The sequence below is a fragment of the Globicephala melas genome, chromosome 19 (genome assembly GCF_963455315.2).
Source record: "Globicephala melas chromosome 19, mGloMel1.2, whole genome shotgun sequence".
NCBI classification, from domain to species: Eukaryota; Metazoa; Chordata; class Mammalia; order Artiodactyla; family Delphinidae; genus Globicephala; species Globicephala melas.
Window position 1 is genome coordinate 10,044,816 of NC_083332.1, and position 16,549 is coordinate 10,061,364.

General features: G+C 55.3%; 2 protein-coding genes across 2 annotated transcripts in view; both read right to left on the reverse strand.

Moving 5' to 3' along the window:
- Positions 1-81: 81 nt before the first annotated feature.
- TOMM40 (translocase of outer mitochondrial membrane 40) lies at positions 82-11,425 on the reverse strand. The gene is made up of 9 exons (XM_030873968.3): positions 10,966-11,425; positions 10,196-10,263; positions 9,632-9,724; positions 8,665-8,766; positions 7,925-8,030; positions 2,400-2,522; positions 2,171-2,247; positions 1,948-2,050; positions 82-720 (listed from the first exon to the last, which is right to left on the reverse strand). Exons 1-9 carry the CDS (start codon positions 11,237-11,239, stop codon positions 581-583), a joined length of 1,086 nt encoding a protein of 361 aa, XP_030729828.1. The 5' UTR covers positions 11,240-11,425; the 3' UTR covers positions 82-580.
- A 1,422-nt stretch (positions 11,426-12,847) lies between these two features.
- NECTIN2 (nectin cell adhesion molecule 2) overlaps positions 12,848-16,549 on the reverse strand; it is a 28,450-nt gene continuing 24,748 nt past the window's right edge. Inside the window, exons 7-9 of the mRNA XM_030873972.2 lie at positions 14,850-14,913; positions 14,617-14,703; positions 12,848-13,954 (exon numbers count right to left, since the gene is read on the reverse strand). Coding sequence (XP_030729832.1) covers positions 13,691-13,954; positions 14,617-14,703; positions 14,850-14,913 — 415 coding nt within the window. The 3' untranslated portion in view covers positions 12,848-13,690. The remainder of the gene's footprint in view (positions 13,955-14,616; positions 14,704-14,849; positions 14,914-16,549) is intronic.

A 16,549-nucleotide genomic window follows, 5' to 3' on the forward strand; every position in this document is an offset into this window, starting at 1 on the left:
CAAATGAACAGGCCAAATGGACCACAGACACGTGGAGGAAAACAGACGCCTGCCATTTCTTTTTTTTTCCATGTATATTTTTTGTAGGTTTTTTTTTTTTTTGTAAAATGTCCCAGTTCTTCCATAACTTATAAACATGATTTATACCGAAGGGTGGATGGGAAAGCGGGCAGGGTGGAGTGACTGGGGATGGGGAAGCGCCTCTTCTTGCTGCCTCCTGGGGGCTCGGCCTAGGGCCCTCTGGGGCACGGGGACACCCCAACACCTCCCTGAGGTTGTCTGGCCGCCTCTGCCCCTGGTGCTCAGAATCCCGGGCGCCCCTAGATTCCAGAATCCCTTCCTGGACCCCAGGCCCACCGGGCACGCCGCCCCTGGTACTCCGAATCCTGACGTGCCTGTGGTTCCAGGAGCCCCCCGCCAGCTGCGGGGGTGATGGGTCCCCTCCTTTCCGCTGCCCCCCTGACCCCCGAGGAGGAGGGAAGGGAGGGGGAGGGGGGCTCAGGTCTCCCCTCCGTGGCAGGGGGAGGGGGAGGTGGGATCTGAAGGAGGAAGGGCGTGGAAGGCCGGGGCCAGGAGGGGCTCAGCCGATGGTGAGGCCAAAGCCGCACTGGAACTTGTTCTTCCGGTGATTCAGGAAGGCCCCGAGGGCCAGCGTCAGGGGCAGGGGTGGGAGCTTCTTCTCCAGCGTGGCGCCCACGATCCAGTTGCTGTCCACGGAACCTATGGGTGAACAACCGAGCTTAGAGCCTTGCGCTGGCTTCTCGCCCCATCCCCGCGAGCTGCCCTCCGGCCCACCTCAGATACCACCGGCCAGACCACGGACCGTGCTGTCCCCGCCACCTGAAACCTCTTCACGCCCTCCAAGTACTTCAGCTCTGAGCTCAGTGACCCCTTCCCTCCGGGAAGCCCTCCGCCACCCCATGGGCCCCGTCATCCCAGTCCTGTCCACACCAGGTCGCTGCTCTCTGGGGATGGGTCTGTCCCTCCCACTGTGAGCCCCGGGGCTTGGGGGGTGGAGGTGGGAGAAGGGGCCTGGTCACTGCTGTGTCCCCAGCATCCTCGGCACAAGGCCGGGCACAGAGCAGGTGCTGAGCATCTGCTGAAGGAAAGACTGAAATCTCTAACTCTACTCAATCCTCTGTAATGGCCTATATGGGAAAAAAGTCTAAAAGTGGAGATATATATACATATGGCTGATTGACTTTGCTGTACAGCAGAAACACAACATTGTAAATCAACTATACTCCAATAAAAGTTTTTTTAAAAAAAGTGAGAAAGACTGAAATCTCCTCCAGGGCCTGTGCCCCAGGACCTGACAGGTGTGCAAGTACCTGGTGCGGTCCCCGCAGGGTGGAGCCTGAGAACTCACTGAACCCAAACCCAGCCTCTGACCCCGGCTGCCTGCAGAGCAAGGGCTCGAGAGGTGGGCAGGGAAGGCGGGCTTCAGAAGCAAAAAAAAAAACAAAACCCGACAACAATAAAAACCCCCAAACCCAATCCCTGGCCCTCCTGGCTGCCTTCGGAAACCCTGACCCAGGCCCACTGAAGCGGCCCTTCCAGGGCTCTCTCCACACACCCCAAACCTGAGAGCCACTGAGGCCCAAGAGGAAACTTAAGACTAGAGTCGGTCGGCCTCGGGGAAGGTTCCGGATCTGGCTGTGACTGGGCAGCCTCCCTAACGTGAGACTGTGGGGTCGGCCGGCTGTGCTCCAAGTCGCCTTCCACTCATGAGAAAAAGAAAAGCGAGGGCCGTGTGCGCAGACTGGGAGAGGGCCACTCGGGGGGTGGTGGGTGCAAAGCTCAGGGCCCAGGCACCCACCCACCCTCTCAACTAGTGCCCCTGGGCTAGCCGGGGGCCCGGCACACTGCCCTCTGCCAGCCCGGCCGGTACGCCCACTCAGGGCCACCTCTTGCCTGTTTCCCACACCGGGAAATGGAGGCCCGCACCTTTGAAGAGGAGGTTGGCCTTGGGCAGATCCAGCTGGTACCCGAAGGAGACACTTGTGTCCTGCATCCTGGTGCTGGCCTCGAACTCCACGCCCACCTGCAGCTGGGGGGGCCAGGGCGACACACACGGGTCAGCCTCCCAGGCTGAACTCTCAGGCATGCCAGCCCCGGGCACCCCACACCCAGCACGTGTGCCGCGCGGCCAGTCCCTGGACCAGCTCACCTGGTCACTGGCTTTGTGGTAGTATGTTGCATGCATGCCCGCCTGACCCAACGTGACTGTCGCCAACCAGTTGTTCACTGTAAGAGAGCAGGGTGGGGGGTGGGGCAGGTTACCAAGGGGGCTCGGCATCTGGGAACCCAGGTTTTCCCCCATCTCCCTCAGAACCAGGAGTCCAGGGCCCCAGGCTCCTCCTCCCTCAGACCCAGGAGTCCAGGGTCCCCAGGCTCACATGTGTATTTCCCAGCTAGTGACATAACAGTGCCCTCCTCCCCAGGCCGCCGGTGGTAGACCAGCTCTCCGCCCAGGGCCAGACACGGCGTGATGCTCTGGAGGTAGTGGGCCACGAGGATTCCTGCAGGTGAGATGGGAAGGTATTACTTCTGGGCTCGGTGGTTAGTTTCTGCCCAGCTGGATTCCCACTCCCTCAGGCCTCCCACTCGGGCTCTTTTTTAAAATTAATTAATTAATTAACTGATTTATTTATTTTTGGCTGCATTGGGTCTTTGTTGCTGCACGCAGGCTTTCTCTAGTTGTAGCAAGCGGGGGCTACTCTTCGTTGCAGTGCATGGGCTTCCATGCACGGGCTCTAGAGCGCAGGAAGCCCTGCGGGCTCTAGAGCGCAGGCTCAGTAGTTGTGGTGCACGGCCTTAGTTGCTCCGCGGCATGTGGGATCTTCCCGAACCAGGGATCGAACCCATGTCCCCTGCATTGGCAGGCGGATTCTTAACCACTGCGCCAGCGGGGAAGCCCCAACTCGGGCTCCTTGCTCAAGCAGTTCGCAGGGCTCTGAGGTCAGCCTCCCAGGCCCCCTGGGACCTCATCTGCTCTGCGTTGATTTGTCTCCATTTACAGAGGAAGCCACAGAGGCTGAGGGGGTAAGTCACTTCCACATGGTCACACGATGCATCAGGGGCAGAATCCAGGCCTCCCCAAGCCCTGAGCCCAGGCTCTGAGACACTATGCCGCCACGAGCAATAGGAAGGATAGGGCTGGTAAGAGCACACCTCGGGGGGCCAGACAGCCTGGGTTCAAATCCCAGCCTTACCACTTGCTGGTAGAGTAACCGCGGGCCACTGGCCTCGCTTTGCTGTGAACGGGACACCCCATGAGGTTGTGAGAAGAAGTAGAGGGCTGGATGCAGGTGCGGTGCACAGGGAGTGCCTGGCACACAGCCAGCACCCGGCAGTCAGGAGGACGGGCCCTGCTACCTCTGTCCCTCGGCAGGAGGGATGGCTCTGACTGAGGCCGCCTGAGTGTCTGTTAACCCATGACTCCACCACTGGGCTGAATTCCTTGAGCCTAAGGACTCATTCGCGTCTGTCTTTGAAAGCCCAGGAGAGGAGACGCCACAGATGTAATCTCTGTGGAGAGGAAAAACCAGGGAGGAAGAGAGAGTGATTGGGTGTTGCAGAAGGAGTGGTGACAGAGAAAAAGAAAACAAGAGACATCTCTGTAGAGACAGGGAAACAATCAGAAACAGACAGATGGGGACTTCCCTGGTGGTCCAGTGCTTAAGAATCTGCCTTCCAATGCAGAGGATGCCAGTTCGATCCTTGGTCAGGGAACTAACATCCCACATGCTGCGGGGCAACTAAGCCCGTGCACTCTGGAGCCCGCGCGCCACAAGCCGCAACTAGAGAGAAGCCTGCGTGCCGCAACGAAAGGTCCCGTGCACCACCACGAAGACCCAAAGCACCCAAATAAATATTAAAAAAAAAAGAAAGAAAAAAAGAAAAGAAATGGAGAGGGGTAGAGGAACTGAAGATGCCCAACCTGACAAGACAGAGCAGGTGAGGACAGGCGACATAAGCTTAGAGTTGGACCCCCAGCCAGAATGAGGGAGACCAGAGCAGAAGGGAAGGTAGGGACAGGGAAAGCCCAGAGCCGGGGGTGGGAGTGGGACGAAGCCTCGGGGACAGGAGCACGAGGTGTGAACCGGAGACGGGAAGACGCTTCCCAGACAGAGATCAGAGGCACAGACTAGGGACCGGCTCTGGGAGCAGGGCAGGACGGGACGACAGGATCAGGCTGCTCATATCTTCGGGCACACCTGGGTGAGGGTTGCCACCACGGGGGCTGAGCAAGGCTGAGGGCTGCTGGCCAGGGCTCTGGAGGTGCCCTGGGGGAGGCTGTGGTCAGGGCGGGCTGGAGCTGGCTTCTCCCCATGAGTAGACGACACAGATCCACCTCCTGGCCCCTACCCCTTGAGGCGGCTATTAAGCCATTACCAGCACACCTCTGGCCAGGAGCAGCCACTCCTTCAGTAGAAGAGGGACCTCAGGCTCACAGAGGGAAAAGTGACCATCCAGAGATCACAAGGGGACTTAACTCAAGAGTCTCTGGCCACGATTGGAACTGAGTGCCTCGCGGGCCCTGAACTTCTCTCCCACGCCCCATCTCCCGGGCCTGCCTCGCCCTCTGCTCCCCAAGCCCCACCCCTCTCCCTGGTCTCTTGCCCCAGTCTCACACACTCCAAGCAGCTTCGCATGCAGCAGACAGGGATCTTGTTAAAGCACACACCTGGCTCTGCTCCCCCTTCCCCGCTCCAGAACCCGCTATGGCTCCCCAGTGCCAAGGAGACCCCAGCTCCTCAGGGCACAGGTGCAAGGCCCCACGTGGCTCATCCCCAGCTTTGAAACAGGCTTCCTCCGAGAGCTTCACAACTCACTGTGCAGCGCTTATCTCCACACAGGCCTTTTTCTTGAACATCCCAGCCCTTCCTGCATCTCTCTCCTTAAGTTGCTCTGTTTTTTCCTCCCACTTGTGTCCACACCCAGCTCCCCCGGGAGCTCCCCAAGGCAGGGGCTTTGTGAAAGCCAGTGGCTCTCAACCAGGGGCCATTCTGCAATGTCTGGAGTGGCCATGAAGAACCTGTTGAGTTCAAAACCCCATGAGAAGGAAAGAAAGTGAGTCAGAGGTCTGTGAGCAAAGAAGAGGCCTTGGGCAAGGGGCAGAGCGCAGACCTGGGAAAGGAGCATGGTTTCCCGAAACCTGCAGGGCTGGGGCCACATCTGGATCCCTGCGGAAAGTCACCTCGGGCAGGAAGGGCAGGCACCCAGGGCAGATGCTGCGGCGGGGAGGCAAGCACCGAAGGGAAGGTGGTTCTTCACCTCGGCCCAAAAGAACGGCTTCCCACCCTCCCCTCACCGCGCTCCTTGGGGCTCTGTCCATGCAGAGCCCTCTTCTGGGAGCGGTGCCCTCCTCTTCCCCTGCCTCGGTCTAGACACTGCCCCTGTCACTCCAGGAGAGATGGGACCTCCGTTATAAGCTCTCACGGCAACCTGGACCTTCCCAGCGTAGGATTTCTCCCAACAGTAATGCAGTCACCGTGTGATTGTTTGTTTAGAGGCAAATGTCTCCCCCACCGGCCTAAGAGCCCGGTGAGGACAGGGAAGGGCTGTGTGTGTACGTGTGCGCGCACGTGTGTGTGTCCCAGCAACGCCCCGCCCAAGGTGGGCACATGCTAGGTGCTCAGAATGAAGCAGAGGCTCCAGACGAGGGGCCGAGGCCACGGCTGGGGACCACGTACGACCAGTGGCTCCTCAGTTAGGCCTAGGCCGTGATTCAAACTCCAGCTCCTCTGCTTCCTAGCTGTGATCCTGGGGGACTGATTTCACCCTGGGCCTTGCTCTCCTCATCTGTGAGAACCCTGATCCGCCTGCCCATGTGGGGTGGCATGGAGATCCAACCCAGAGCGAACCCTAACTAGGCATGTCAGGCCCCGCACTTGGGGCTGACAGCTTCTCCCACTGACTCCTTCAGCAAGGTGACCTCCCTGCAATTGTGCCCATGAGATGGATGAGGAAACTGAGGCTCAGAGCGGATGGAGCACCCAGCTGTCAGTGGTCAGTTACTCATGTGCTCAGCACTGACCTGGGACCAGAAGTTTTGATCAGTCCCTGAAGGGAGGAAGGGACACCTGTAGGAACTAAGAGACGAGAGTGTCACTGGCTTGGGCTCCAGGGAGGAGGGACCTAGAGGCCAGTGTTGAGGAACACGAAAGGCTGATGCCGGTGAGTGTTTGAGGGGACAGGGGGCCCTGTGCCCTAGAGAGGAGCATGGACTCTGGAGGCAGCCTTGCTGTGTCTCCTTGGGAAGTTACTTGCCCTCTCTGGGCCTCAATCAGACGGGGATGACGGCAGTGCTACCCCACAAGGCTGTTGAGAGGATTCCACGAACCATTTGCTCACTGCTCCATCCCTAGTGCCTCGAGGGACTGAATGAAGGACCGGGTAAGCACAGTATGCTTAGAACCTGATGAAAGGCAGGAGGTGAAAAACAGGACCTGCTGTGACCACCGCTCACTCCTTTGCTCAGTATTTTCTGAGCGCCTACTCTGTTCCCAGCAGCGCTCCAGGTGCTGGGCATACAGGTATCCTGGCTTCCCACCTTCACACACCTTTGCTCAGCACGCACTGCCCAAGAGCCTGCTCTTCCTGACAGAGCCAACAGCAGACACAAGAATCCGGAATCACCACCTCCACCCTTCTAGTTGCTCAAGACAAAAAAGGCTGACCTCTCATCTCGGACCTCCCTCTATCTCCCACACCCAACCCAGCAGCAAATCCCATCGTTCCACCTTCAAAGTACATCCAGATCCCGGACTACTTCTCACCCCCTCTGCTGCCACCAGGCTGGAACCCCTTGTAGTCTGTTCTCCACATGTCAACACAAGTGGTCCTGTTAGAAGCTAAGTCAGATCCTATCCCTCTCCAGTGGCCCCAGACTCAATCTGAGTAAAGGCCAACGCTCTACAAAGCCTTAAGTGACTTGGCCCTGTTAGCCTCTGACTTCTTCTACCACTTGCCCTCCTTCCTCATTCATTATAGCCCCAGTCCTCCTTGATGTTCCAGTGAAGGGTCCTACCTCAGGGCCTTTGCACTTGCTGTTCCTTCCGGCTGAAAAGCTCTTTTCCCATATATTTGCTTGGCACCTTCCCTCACATCCTTCAGTCTTCATTTTCAGTTATCACCTATGTAACGAGGCCTTCTCTCAAGATGCTGCCCACCCCTCCCGAGGCCGTAATTTTTCCACACAGCTCCATCACCCATCTGCTTTACTTATGTCACTAGAATGGAAGCTCCCAGAGGACAGACCTAATTTTCCTTTGTTCACCACCGTATCCTCTGGACGCGGAAGACATAGAGGACGTGATTGATAAACTCACTCAACGAATATAGAGAAATCAAAAGCAGACACTCAGAGACAAAAATAAAAAAGGGGGAAGCAAACTGAAGAGATCAGAAGTCCAGACATTAGTCAGCTGGTGCCTGCCCCCAGCCAACCTAAACAGCAATGTTCCTCCTCCAACTCCATCTCAGACTTACTTGCCTCTCCTCAGCTGCACGTAGACTCTGCCTGCCCCCGAGCAACCCCAGAGCCCCACGAGTAGTAACAAGAACAGCTCATTTCCTTGGGACCCATCACATGCCTGACCCCATTCGAAGCTCTCCACACATGACCCACTCAACAACCCTGTGAGGCAACCCAATTTTACAAATGAGGAAACTGAAGCCCACGAGGGTGATGGAAGCTCCCACAATCGCAGTTAAGCCAGTGGCAGAGCTGGGACTTGAACCTGCTTTCTCCCCAACAATGCTACGGGCTTGATGTTCTGTGTTCTGAAGTCACACCTGCCCGTGACTGTTTCTTGGATGGTAGAAGAGGGCCAGCGAAAGAAATGGATTTGCTGGCAAAGCTGGGACTGGGGTTTGATCCCCCCACCCCACCCCCGCCAAGCCCCATGCCTCTTACCTGAACCCACCAGGACGTCTGGGTTCCCCAGGGTGACAGCCGCCGTGAAGTCGGAACCCCGGTACTCCCCGTCCACCTGCCAGTTCACAAACTTTGACTGCTGGGTCTGTGGAGGGGAGGGGCAAGTGTGAGGGTGAAAGCGAGGAGGACCCCATGGGGCCCTCCCAGGTACAAAAAGCCTTTTAGTCCCCATACTCAACCCCCATTTCTTGTTTGTAGAGAAAAGGCTTCAGTCTCCTAGACCTTCCCCTAGGGCAAATCCAAACCTTTTCTAATCAGGGAAGGAAGGGAAAGCAGAAACAAAGGAAAAGCAATCAAATAATAGTCAAACAATAGTGCCTCGATAAGGCGGAATCCTAGCTCTTTCTCAGGGATATAAAAGGCCCCCCACCCAGGTGGAGGATGGTAACTTCAGGTGGAGCAAAAGATTCCTGGCATTCCACCCTGTTACCTCACCATCAACCAACCAGAACAAAGTCAAACGTCCTGCAGCCCTCCCCCCCCCCCCCCCCGAATTTGTCTTTAAAAACTCTTCTGTGTAAACTATGGGGGAGTTTGGGTCTTCAGAGCACAAGCCACCTGTATCCCTCGCTTGGTCCTTACGATAAACCTTTCTCTGCACCAAACTCTGATGCTTTGGTCTGTTTGGCCTCACTGTGCGTTGGGTTCTTGGATTCAATGCCAAGGGCAGCCTGGTGCTCAGGGTGGCTGGGGGAGCAGCCGACTCGACCCCCACTCACCTGGATGGCCATCTTGGACCTGAGGCCGGGGCCCAGCTGGTGAATGATCTGAGCATTGAGGCTGCCACTATTGTCCATGTCACCCACCAGCACGGGGAAGGCCTGTGGGGCAGAGGGCAGGGTTAGAGGTCTAGCATCATAGAAGTATATGCGTGATGGGCCTCGGTGAGAAGCCTAGGATTAGAAAGCCTCAGAATGAGGTTCTCTCCTCCAGGAAGCCCTCCAAGACCACCTTGGCTGAGTTAGGCTCCCCTCTGGGCTCACACAACCTTTGGGTTCCCCCATTTCAGTCCCACTCTCCCTGGACTGTTACTCTCTGAGGACAGGCTGCTCCCTTTCTCCAGTAGGCTGTGAGCCCCATGGCTGTTTCAGTCACTGCTATGTCCCCAGCACCACCCAGCACAGGGCTGGGCACAGAATAGGAGTTACAATGAAGGTTTGTTGAATAAATGAATTTATTGCATGGAAATCACTAATATAATCAAAGACCTAATTTAGTCCCGCAACTCTGTGTCCTGCCCAAGCCTCCTTCCGGGTCTCCAGTTTTGCCTTCACTCCCCTAACCTAGCCTTGGCAGACAGCCTGAGAAATGCTATCTACCTCCAAAGCATTCATCTGATCACGTCTCCCTCACTTAAATCTTTCTGTGGCTCTCCTGCGCCCCCTAGCGAAAGTTCAAATGCCTAGCTTGGCCTTCAAAGCCCTGCAAGACCTACAGCTCAGCCCTGCCCACTCTGGGTCATCACTGTCTGGTGACCTTGGTGTCCCCAGACTCAACCAGCACAGGGCTGGGCAGAGATGTGGGCGTCAGGATGAAGGGATGACCCAGGTTCCGATGCACCTTGGAGAGACAGTCTCCACCTCCCAACACTCTCAGCAGTCCTGGCCTCCTACTGACAAGGCCTTCTTCGCCTGACTGGCTGCATTGTTAGAAGATACAGTAAATGAATGGCAAAAGGAACCTCACCTCTGTTGGACTCAGCTGCTTTGTCCCCACGTACGTGACCCCGAAGTGGTAGTTGGACTCCCCGATTGTGCTGAGGGCTACTGTGTGGTTCACCTGGGATAAGAGGGAGGGCTGTGGTGACGAGTCTGTGGGCCACCCCTTAAGGAACCCAGTCGAGCCCACTCCCAGGACAGCTCCTCTCCTGCCTGGGATGGGAGATACTTGCCAATCTGGCTTCCCCATCAGGGCATCTCTAGGCTGGACAGGGGATGAAGACTGGGAGGTGTGGCCTGACTGGATTAGAGACTCAGAGAAGGGATGTGCTGGGGCTGGGGCTGGGGCTACACACCTGGTACTTCATTCCTGCCTGGATGCTGGCTGAGGGGGGATGGTGTATCTCTGGATTCTGGGTCCCTAAACCCTACCACTGGCCGCTATTGTGTGATCAGCCCGGCACTGAGTCTCTGAGTCTTTCCAAGTACCAAGGAGCCCAGACCTTTAGGGAGGAGTAAAAGGGTTGTACGTGCAGATGCAGGGGGATGGTCGGGATGACCTCTGGAGGATAATGGGACCAGGAAGGCTCACCTGGAAATGATTACTCAACCCTTTGTTGACTGTGAGCTTGACACCTTCCATCTGAATAGGAAACAGCTCTAAAGGAGAGAGAAGTGCTGTCACACTCCAACACACACACACACACACACTTCTCATCCCTTCCTTCCGTACCGTCCCCGCTTTCCCTTCTCCAGGGATCCCAACCAGTAAATAGCCTAGTGGATGGGCCCAGGACCAAGGCCTTTGCCTGCATCCAAATTCCAGGGCCACCACCTACTACCTGTGTGACCTTAGGCAAGTTACCTTATCTATGTCAAACTTATCATCTGTAAGTTGAAGATGCTCACCACGTAGAAATATTGCAAGGATTTAATGAGTTAACACATACTGAATGCCAGGACGGTGCTCAGTAAGCTGCTGCCACCACTTTTGTTATCACAATTACTCCAAGCCAGAATCCAGAAGCTTTGGGTCCCACCTCCACTGGCCCTTTGCTGACACTGTGACCTTGGGCCACAGTTTCCCTCCCAATCACAAGAGTCTGGGTTGGCTGATTCCTGGGGCTCCTGAGGTCCCTAAGGCTTTCTCTACTGCTCTGGCATTCTATCCTGAGGTTCCACCATTTGATCCCATCGTTCTAAGCCCCAAGCTCAATGTGCCACCATTCGATCCCAATGTCAACTCCTAACGCTCTGTTAAATGATTCCAACGGTCCGTGCCAATTCCCAAGGTCCTCAGTGTGCTCCTCCTTCCCCCGATATCCGGGCCATCACAAGCCCGCCGGGCCCCTAGCCCCTCACCCTTGCACTTCCGGTGGCACTCCTCGAACGTGCCCGGGTTGGGCAGGCAGCCGCAGGCCCTATCATCCCCGGTCCCTCCAGCGCTGGCGGCCGCAGTCCCCGGCGTCCGTTCGGAACCTCGACCTGCGCCAGCTCCAGCACCCAGGCCGCCCCCGATCGGCGGCAGCGTGAAGCCCGGAGGAGAGGGCGGAGGCGGTGGCAGTCCCACGAGGGGAGGCGCAGGCGGCGGCGGCGGCCCTGCGGGCGGCGAGCTAGCAGCCAACACGTTCCCCATGGTCGCCTGCAAAGGGAAAGGTCAGAGGGCAGAGGTCAAGGCCCGCAGGCTCCAGGCCCAGCGCCAGCGAACACCCCTCTGCTCGGAGCCCCGTTTTCACGTGCAGCAGCGCCTCCCCCCGGTGTGCTCCGCTCCCACCCCGTGCGCCACGCGCAACCGAACCCGCTGCCGCCGCCGCCGCCACCACCGTCGCCCCGCCCCGCCTAGCCCATTGGTTTACCGGGCCCTGGTGTCCGCCCACCAGCTTCAGTGTCTGGCCTTACTATTGGACTCATGGATGAAAGTCCCACCCACCTCTTTGGAACGTCCTTTTCTGTTGGTTCCCACTCGCAGACAGGTCAAAGCACACCTCCCCCCCTTCCCATTGGCTTGGGGAGCCCACACCGATTGGCTCTAGATGCCGCGGGTTCCGGTGCTCGCCCGCCATTGGTCTGTGCTGCACACTTTGCAACGCCCGTTGGCGAATCGCCTCAGCCCCATTCCAGAAGGCGCCCCTCTTTCGACTCCGCCCCTCAGCGAAGTTGCCATGATAATTGGTCGGCCTTTGCCCTTGAAGCATCCTGATTGGCTCCAGCATGTACAGGGGTCGGACCCTGGTGACGTAATCAACGTTTTGTGTTCATTGGCTAATGTGCCAGGGTCAAGGGACACGGATAAAGGTGGGTTGCGCGGCAGAGGCTGCTAGGCAGCAAGGTCAGGCCTCGCGTCCCACCAGGCACCGCGGCAGAGGGGAGGTCCCCTAGTCCGGAGTCGTACACCGAACGCCGGAAGTGCTAGCCCTTCCCACAGTGCCACGGGAGATTTCTAACGCGTTATGTGAACGCTGTCCTGCTTCTTGTTACCCACAATGCCCCTTACCTATTTAACGGGACAGTTGCCGTAGACCCACCCCTTTCGTTACCCATCATGCCTTCGGGATCTCTCCCCCCAACCCTTGCCCCGGTCACTGCGTCTTCCATCTTTGGCCCATTCATTCCTGTCCCATTACCCAGCATGCCTTCTGCTCCATTCATTTCAGCTTGGTTGCCTGTACTACCTTTAGCCCATTTATGCCCGTTCATTTCCCTAATTCTTTTAGCTAATTCTTAATTGACCATAAGGTTTTGGGTCCATTGCCCATCATGCCTGCGGCCCCTATTTCTCCATTATTCATCCCTCTGCCCCTGGCTCATTCTTTCAGACCTATTACCCATCACGCCCTGAGCTCCTATTACAACATTATTCATAATTTGCCTTTGGCCTATTCTTATTGCCATTTATTCATTACGCCCGAGCCCCTCGTACTTAATTACTGCTCTTTCTACTTTGTTTCGTTTATTTCGGTCCATTACCCATTAGACTGCTGTTGCAGATTCCTTTTCGTTAATAAAAATGCCCTGGACTCCTCCCCACTCCTTCCATTACCCATCACTGTTTTTGGCTATGCATTTTTGCTCATTATCCCCTCAATTATCTTTTTCACATCTTTGGCTCTTTTCTTAATGTCTGTAACCCATCTTGACTTCTAGTCTACTGATTCCCTCAAGCCCTGGACCCCCCTATTCATTACCCATTATGTTCCACCCCCATCCCGTTCACAGCCCACAGTAAACACGAGTTGAGACCTGGTCAAAGTACAAACTCATTTTGTAGGAAATGCTGTATTACAAAACAATATCACATCCCCTACCCCTGATCCAGGTGATCCATTCCCCACCCCCCACCCAGGCGGGTGGGTCCAACCCCACTGGGCAGGAGTAAGAGAACTCAGTAGTCTTCAAAGTTAACAGCAAATTCTCAGAAGGCTGGGGTCAGCAAGGTCCACTCTGCATGAAGCTCACCCCATGTAGCCCTGAGCTGGGGCATAATTCTCTGTACACAGGAATTGGGGTAGTGGGAGCTCAGGGAAGGGTCTGTACCCTGAGACTCCTGCCTGCAGGAGGGAGGAGATGGGGAAGTTCTGCTTTGGGCTGGGGAAATCCCCTCTCTCCCACCACTGGGGACAGGGTGGGGACTGGGCGAGTGGGGCTCTGCCACCTGGAGGGCTCAGGTCTGAGCAACAGGATGCCCCCAACACCCACCCAAGCAGAGCTGTTAGGAGTGACTGCCTGAGGTTCAATCAGAGGTCTGGGGTCTTCTTTGGGATTTGGGGGGAGTCTGGAGATGGTGGGACATGAGAGGTATAATCTAAGGTCACAGTCTGAGGACCCCTTGGGTAAGAGGTTGTGAAGAAACCTACCTTCTCCAGCCCCTTCTAAGATAAGGTTATCAGTTTTCCATCGTCATGGCCCATTTCTCTGAGTCAGAGATCATGGATTAGAGGTCACAGTGGAGCCACCAAGATAGAAGACACAGATGAGATGCATGTGTGTTAACTGACAGTGGCCAAGCGAGAGATCAGGGGGCCCTAGATCCCTGGCAGAAAGTTGAGGGATCAAAAAATGAGAGATGAGAGGCCAGGACCATGGCGGCTTACACATACATGGCCCGGGACATGACAAAGCCTTTGCCCTGGTAGGACTCAGAGGGGCTGGAGTAGGACAGGGAATCGTAGATGGGGTTGATCTTGTCCAGATAGTCTTCCTCCTCCTCCTCGTCCTCTAGATCCAGGGAAACCGTCTCCAGAGCAGGCATCCCTGGAGGCACCAGCATGGGGGACCCCAGGTTCGTGGCCCCCAGGAGCAGGGGCCCTGACTGTTCTTCCAAGGTGGGAAGCTCATGGTATCGAGGCATTTCCTGGGGATCGGGAGGGAATGAACCCAAGGTCACCTCTTGAACATGACACAGAATCCCACTCTGCTCCTTGACCCTCAAATCCTGACCACCATCTCCCCATGCCAACCAGACCTGACCTCACCCTATGTCACCCCTTGTCACCTGGGTTGATATTGAACTGGGACAATCATACAGCTGGTCCCTAACTCAAAGCCCAGAGCATGGACTCTACCCTGTTAATCTTGAGCCTCTCCTTTTCTTTTGATCACTGACCCCAAGTCTTTCCCCATGAGTCTTTGACTTCAATCTTGACCTAAACTTAAGCTCTAAATAGCCCCTTGAAAACTGACTTGTCTCAAACTCAACATCCAACCTCTGATCTCCAGGAGGCCACTGAGGGGAGTGACTGTCTGTCTTGTCCCAGCTCCAGGTACAGTGTCTGGCAAATGGAGATACTCAACCAGTCTTCTTTGATGGGATGACTTTAAACTCTCACCCCATGTCCTTGGACTTCTACAACCAAGACCTCACCCACTGAATCCTAAATGTATCTCAGAGCTCTAAGGTCTAACTAGAGATACAGCTCTGAACTTGAGTTGTAACCGTTAGTCCTTGACCTCTTATGTAAGGAGGCCCTTAAACTCAGATCCCAAACTCACCCTTGTCCTCTCCCGAGCTCCTACCTGCTCAGCGCACGAGACACTAGCATCAAAGTAGGGGGTCTTGAGCGGGTTGTGCTCCGAGGCCCCCAGGGTGAAGAGCTGGGAGGGCTGTGATGCGAGAGAGAGGGACAGGTCAGGACCACCCCCCCTCCCAGACAGCCTCTCCCCACCAGTCCCCGCTCCCAGCCCTGGCCTCAGTGGCAAAAGTGGTGTGGGGATGTGGGGGCAGCCTGGGCTCCAGGGGAAGTGCTCACCATGTCCGGCTCCTCCAGCTTTGCCTCTGGAGTCGGCGGCTTGTATGAGGGAGGCCCCTCTAGGCTGTGGGGTAGGAGGTAGGTCAGGTGAAGGCTAAGCCCTGAGAAGCCCTCTACCCCAGGGCCACTGCACAGTTCTTTCCTCTGTCTGATCTCTCTTTCCATCATCCACCTCCCCTTACCCAGCTTACTCCTACTCATCCCATGAATTTCTCTTCTTCCAGGAAGCCCTCCTGACTCTCCAGGAGGATCTGGAACTCCTGTTATATGATCATATCTACCTATACGTCCCTCACAGGGCACTTACTGAGTTTGTATTTGAAATATTATTTCTGATCTCATTCAACGACTGTACCCCACTGTGAGCAAAGTGAGGGGAAAAAAATGAGATCTGTGTTGTCAACATGGCGTTCCCAGAACACACTATGAGGAATATCAGGAAATATCTAGAAGAGGGAATGAAAAAAATGAATGAAATGCTTTCCTGCCCCCCAAACTCTGTTAAATTCCCTCATTCTACACACCCTCAGACCAGAGCATCCTATATATATAATAATGATGGAGGCTTACTATGCCTTCAATCCCCATCTCAGATGTCCCTGCCTCCAGGAAGCCCTCCCTCATCTTTCAGGCTGAGTCAGGTGCCCCTTCTAGCCTCTCCCAGCTCCCTCAGCTTCCCTAGCCCATCCCTGGCCATGATGGACTGCCACTGTCTGGGAACAGGTCTGTCTCCTTGAGACTGTGAACCCTGGGAGACCAGGGCCAGGGCCATCTCAGACACCACTGGGTCTCATGGGCTTAGAAAAAGAGATCAACAGCAAGTTGTTGGTTTGCATTGACTAGATGATTAAGACAGTGGTTCACAAACTTTCTTGTGCATCGTAGGGAGTTTGTTATAAATACAGATGCCAAGCCCTTCTTGTAAAAGTTCTGATTCAATAGGTTTGGTGTAAGCCCAGGAAGGTGCATTTTTAACAAGTGTTCCCCCTCACACACACTGGGTCATATTATTTCAGAACCATTTTGCCCCCAAAATGCTGTCTTGCTGGATGAATTTCAGCAAGTGATTTCAGCTCTCTGAACCTGTTTCCTCTTTGAGAAAATGGGTACCCTTAGCTCCATCTGAAAATCAGGTTTCCATGATATGATATGTTTTTGTGTGCGGACGTCTTTTATTTATTTTTTAAATTTATTTTATTTTTTTGGACATCTTTTAAGTGTTTGTCTCATTGTGTTCCTAGCTTTCAGGGTCTTGCCCCAAGCGGGTACTTTCTGAATACCTATTGAACGAACGAATGAATGAATGGATAGGAGGCTTCACTGAGATCACGTACATAACATACATCTCATCAAGCCTGTCACATAAGTGTTCTACACAGAGAAGTGGGGCTAGTTTCCCCCAATATCTAGGCTCCCCTTTTCTCATAGTAATAGAGATTTTGGCTGGGTACGTGGCCACGAGAATAAAGACTACGTTTCCCAGCTTCCTTTGCAGCTGAGGCAGCCATGTGACTAGGCCCCTGGGAAATGGGAAATTAGAGGAAGTGATGGGTTCCCTTACAGGGCTGCTGACTGCCTTCTATTTCCATTTCCATTTCCCTTTCCCACTGAAAGGAATGGGGTCATTGAGGCCAGGATGGCCATGTCTGGTTGTCATGTACATAGACAACAATAAAAGAGAGGGGAGCTATCTTGGAATG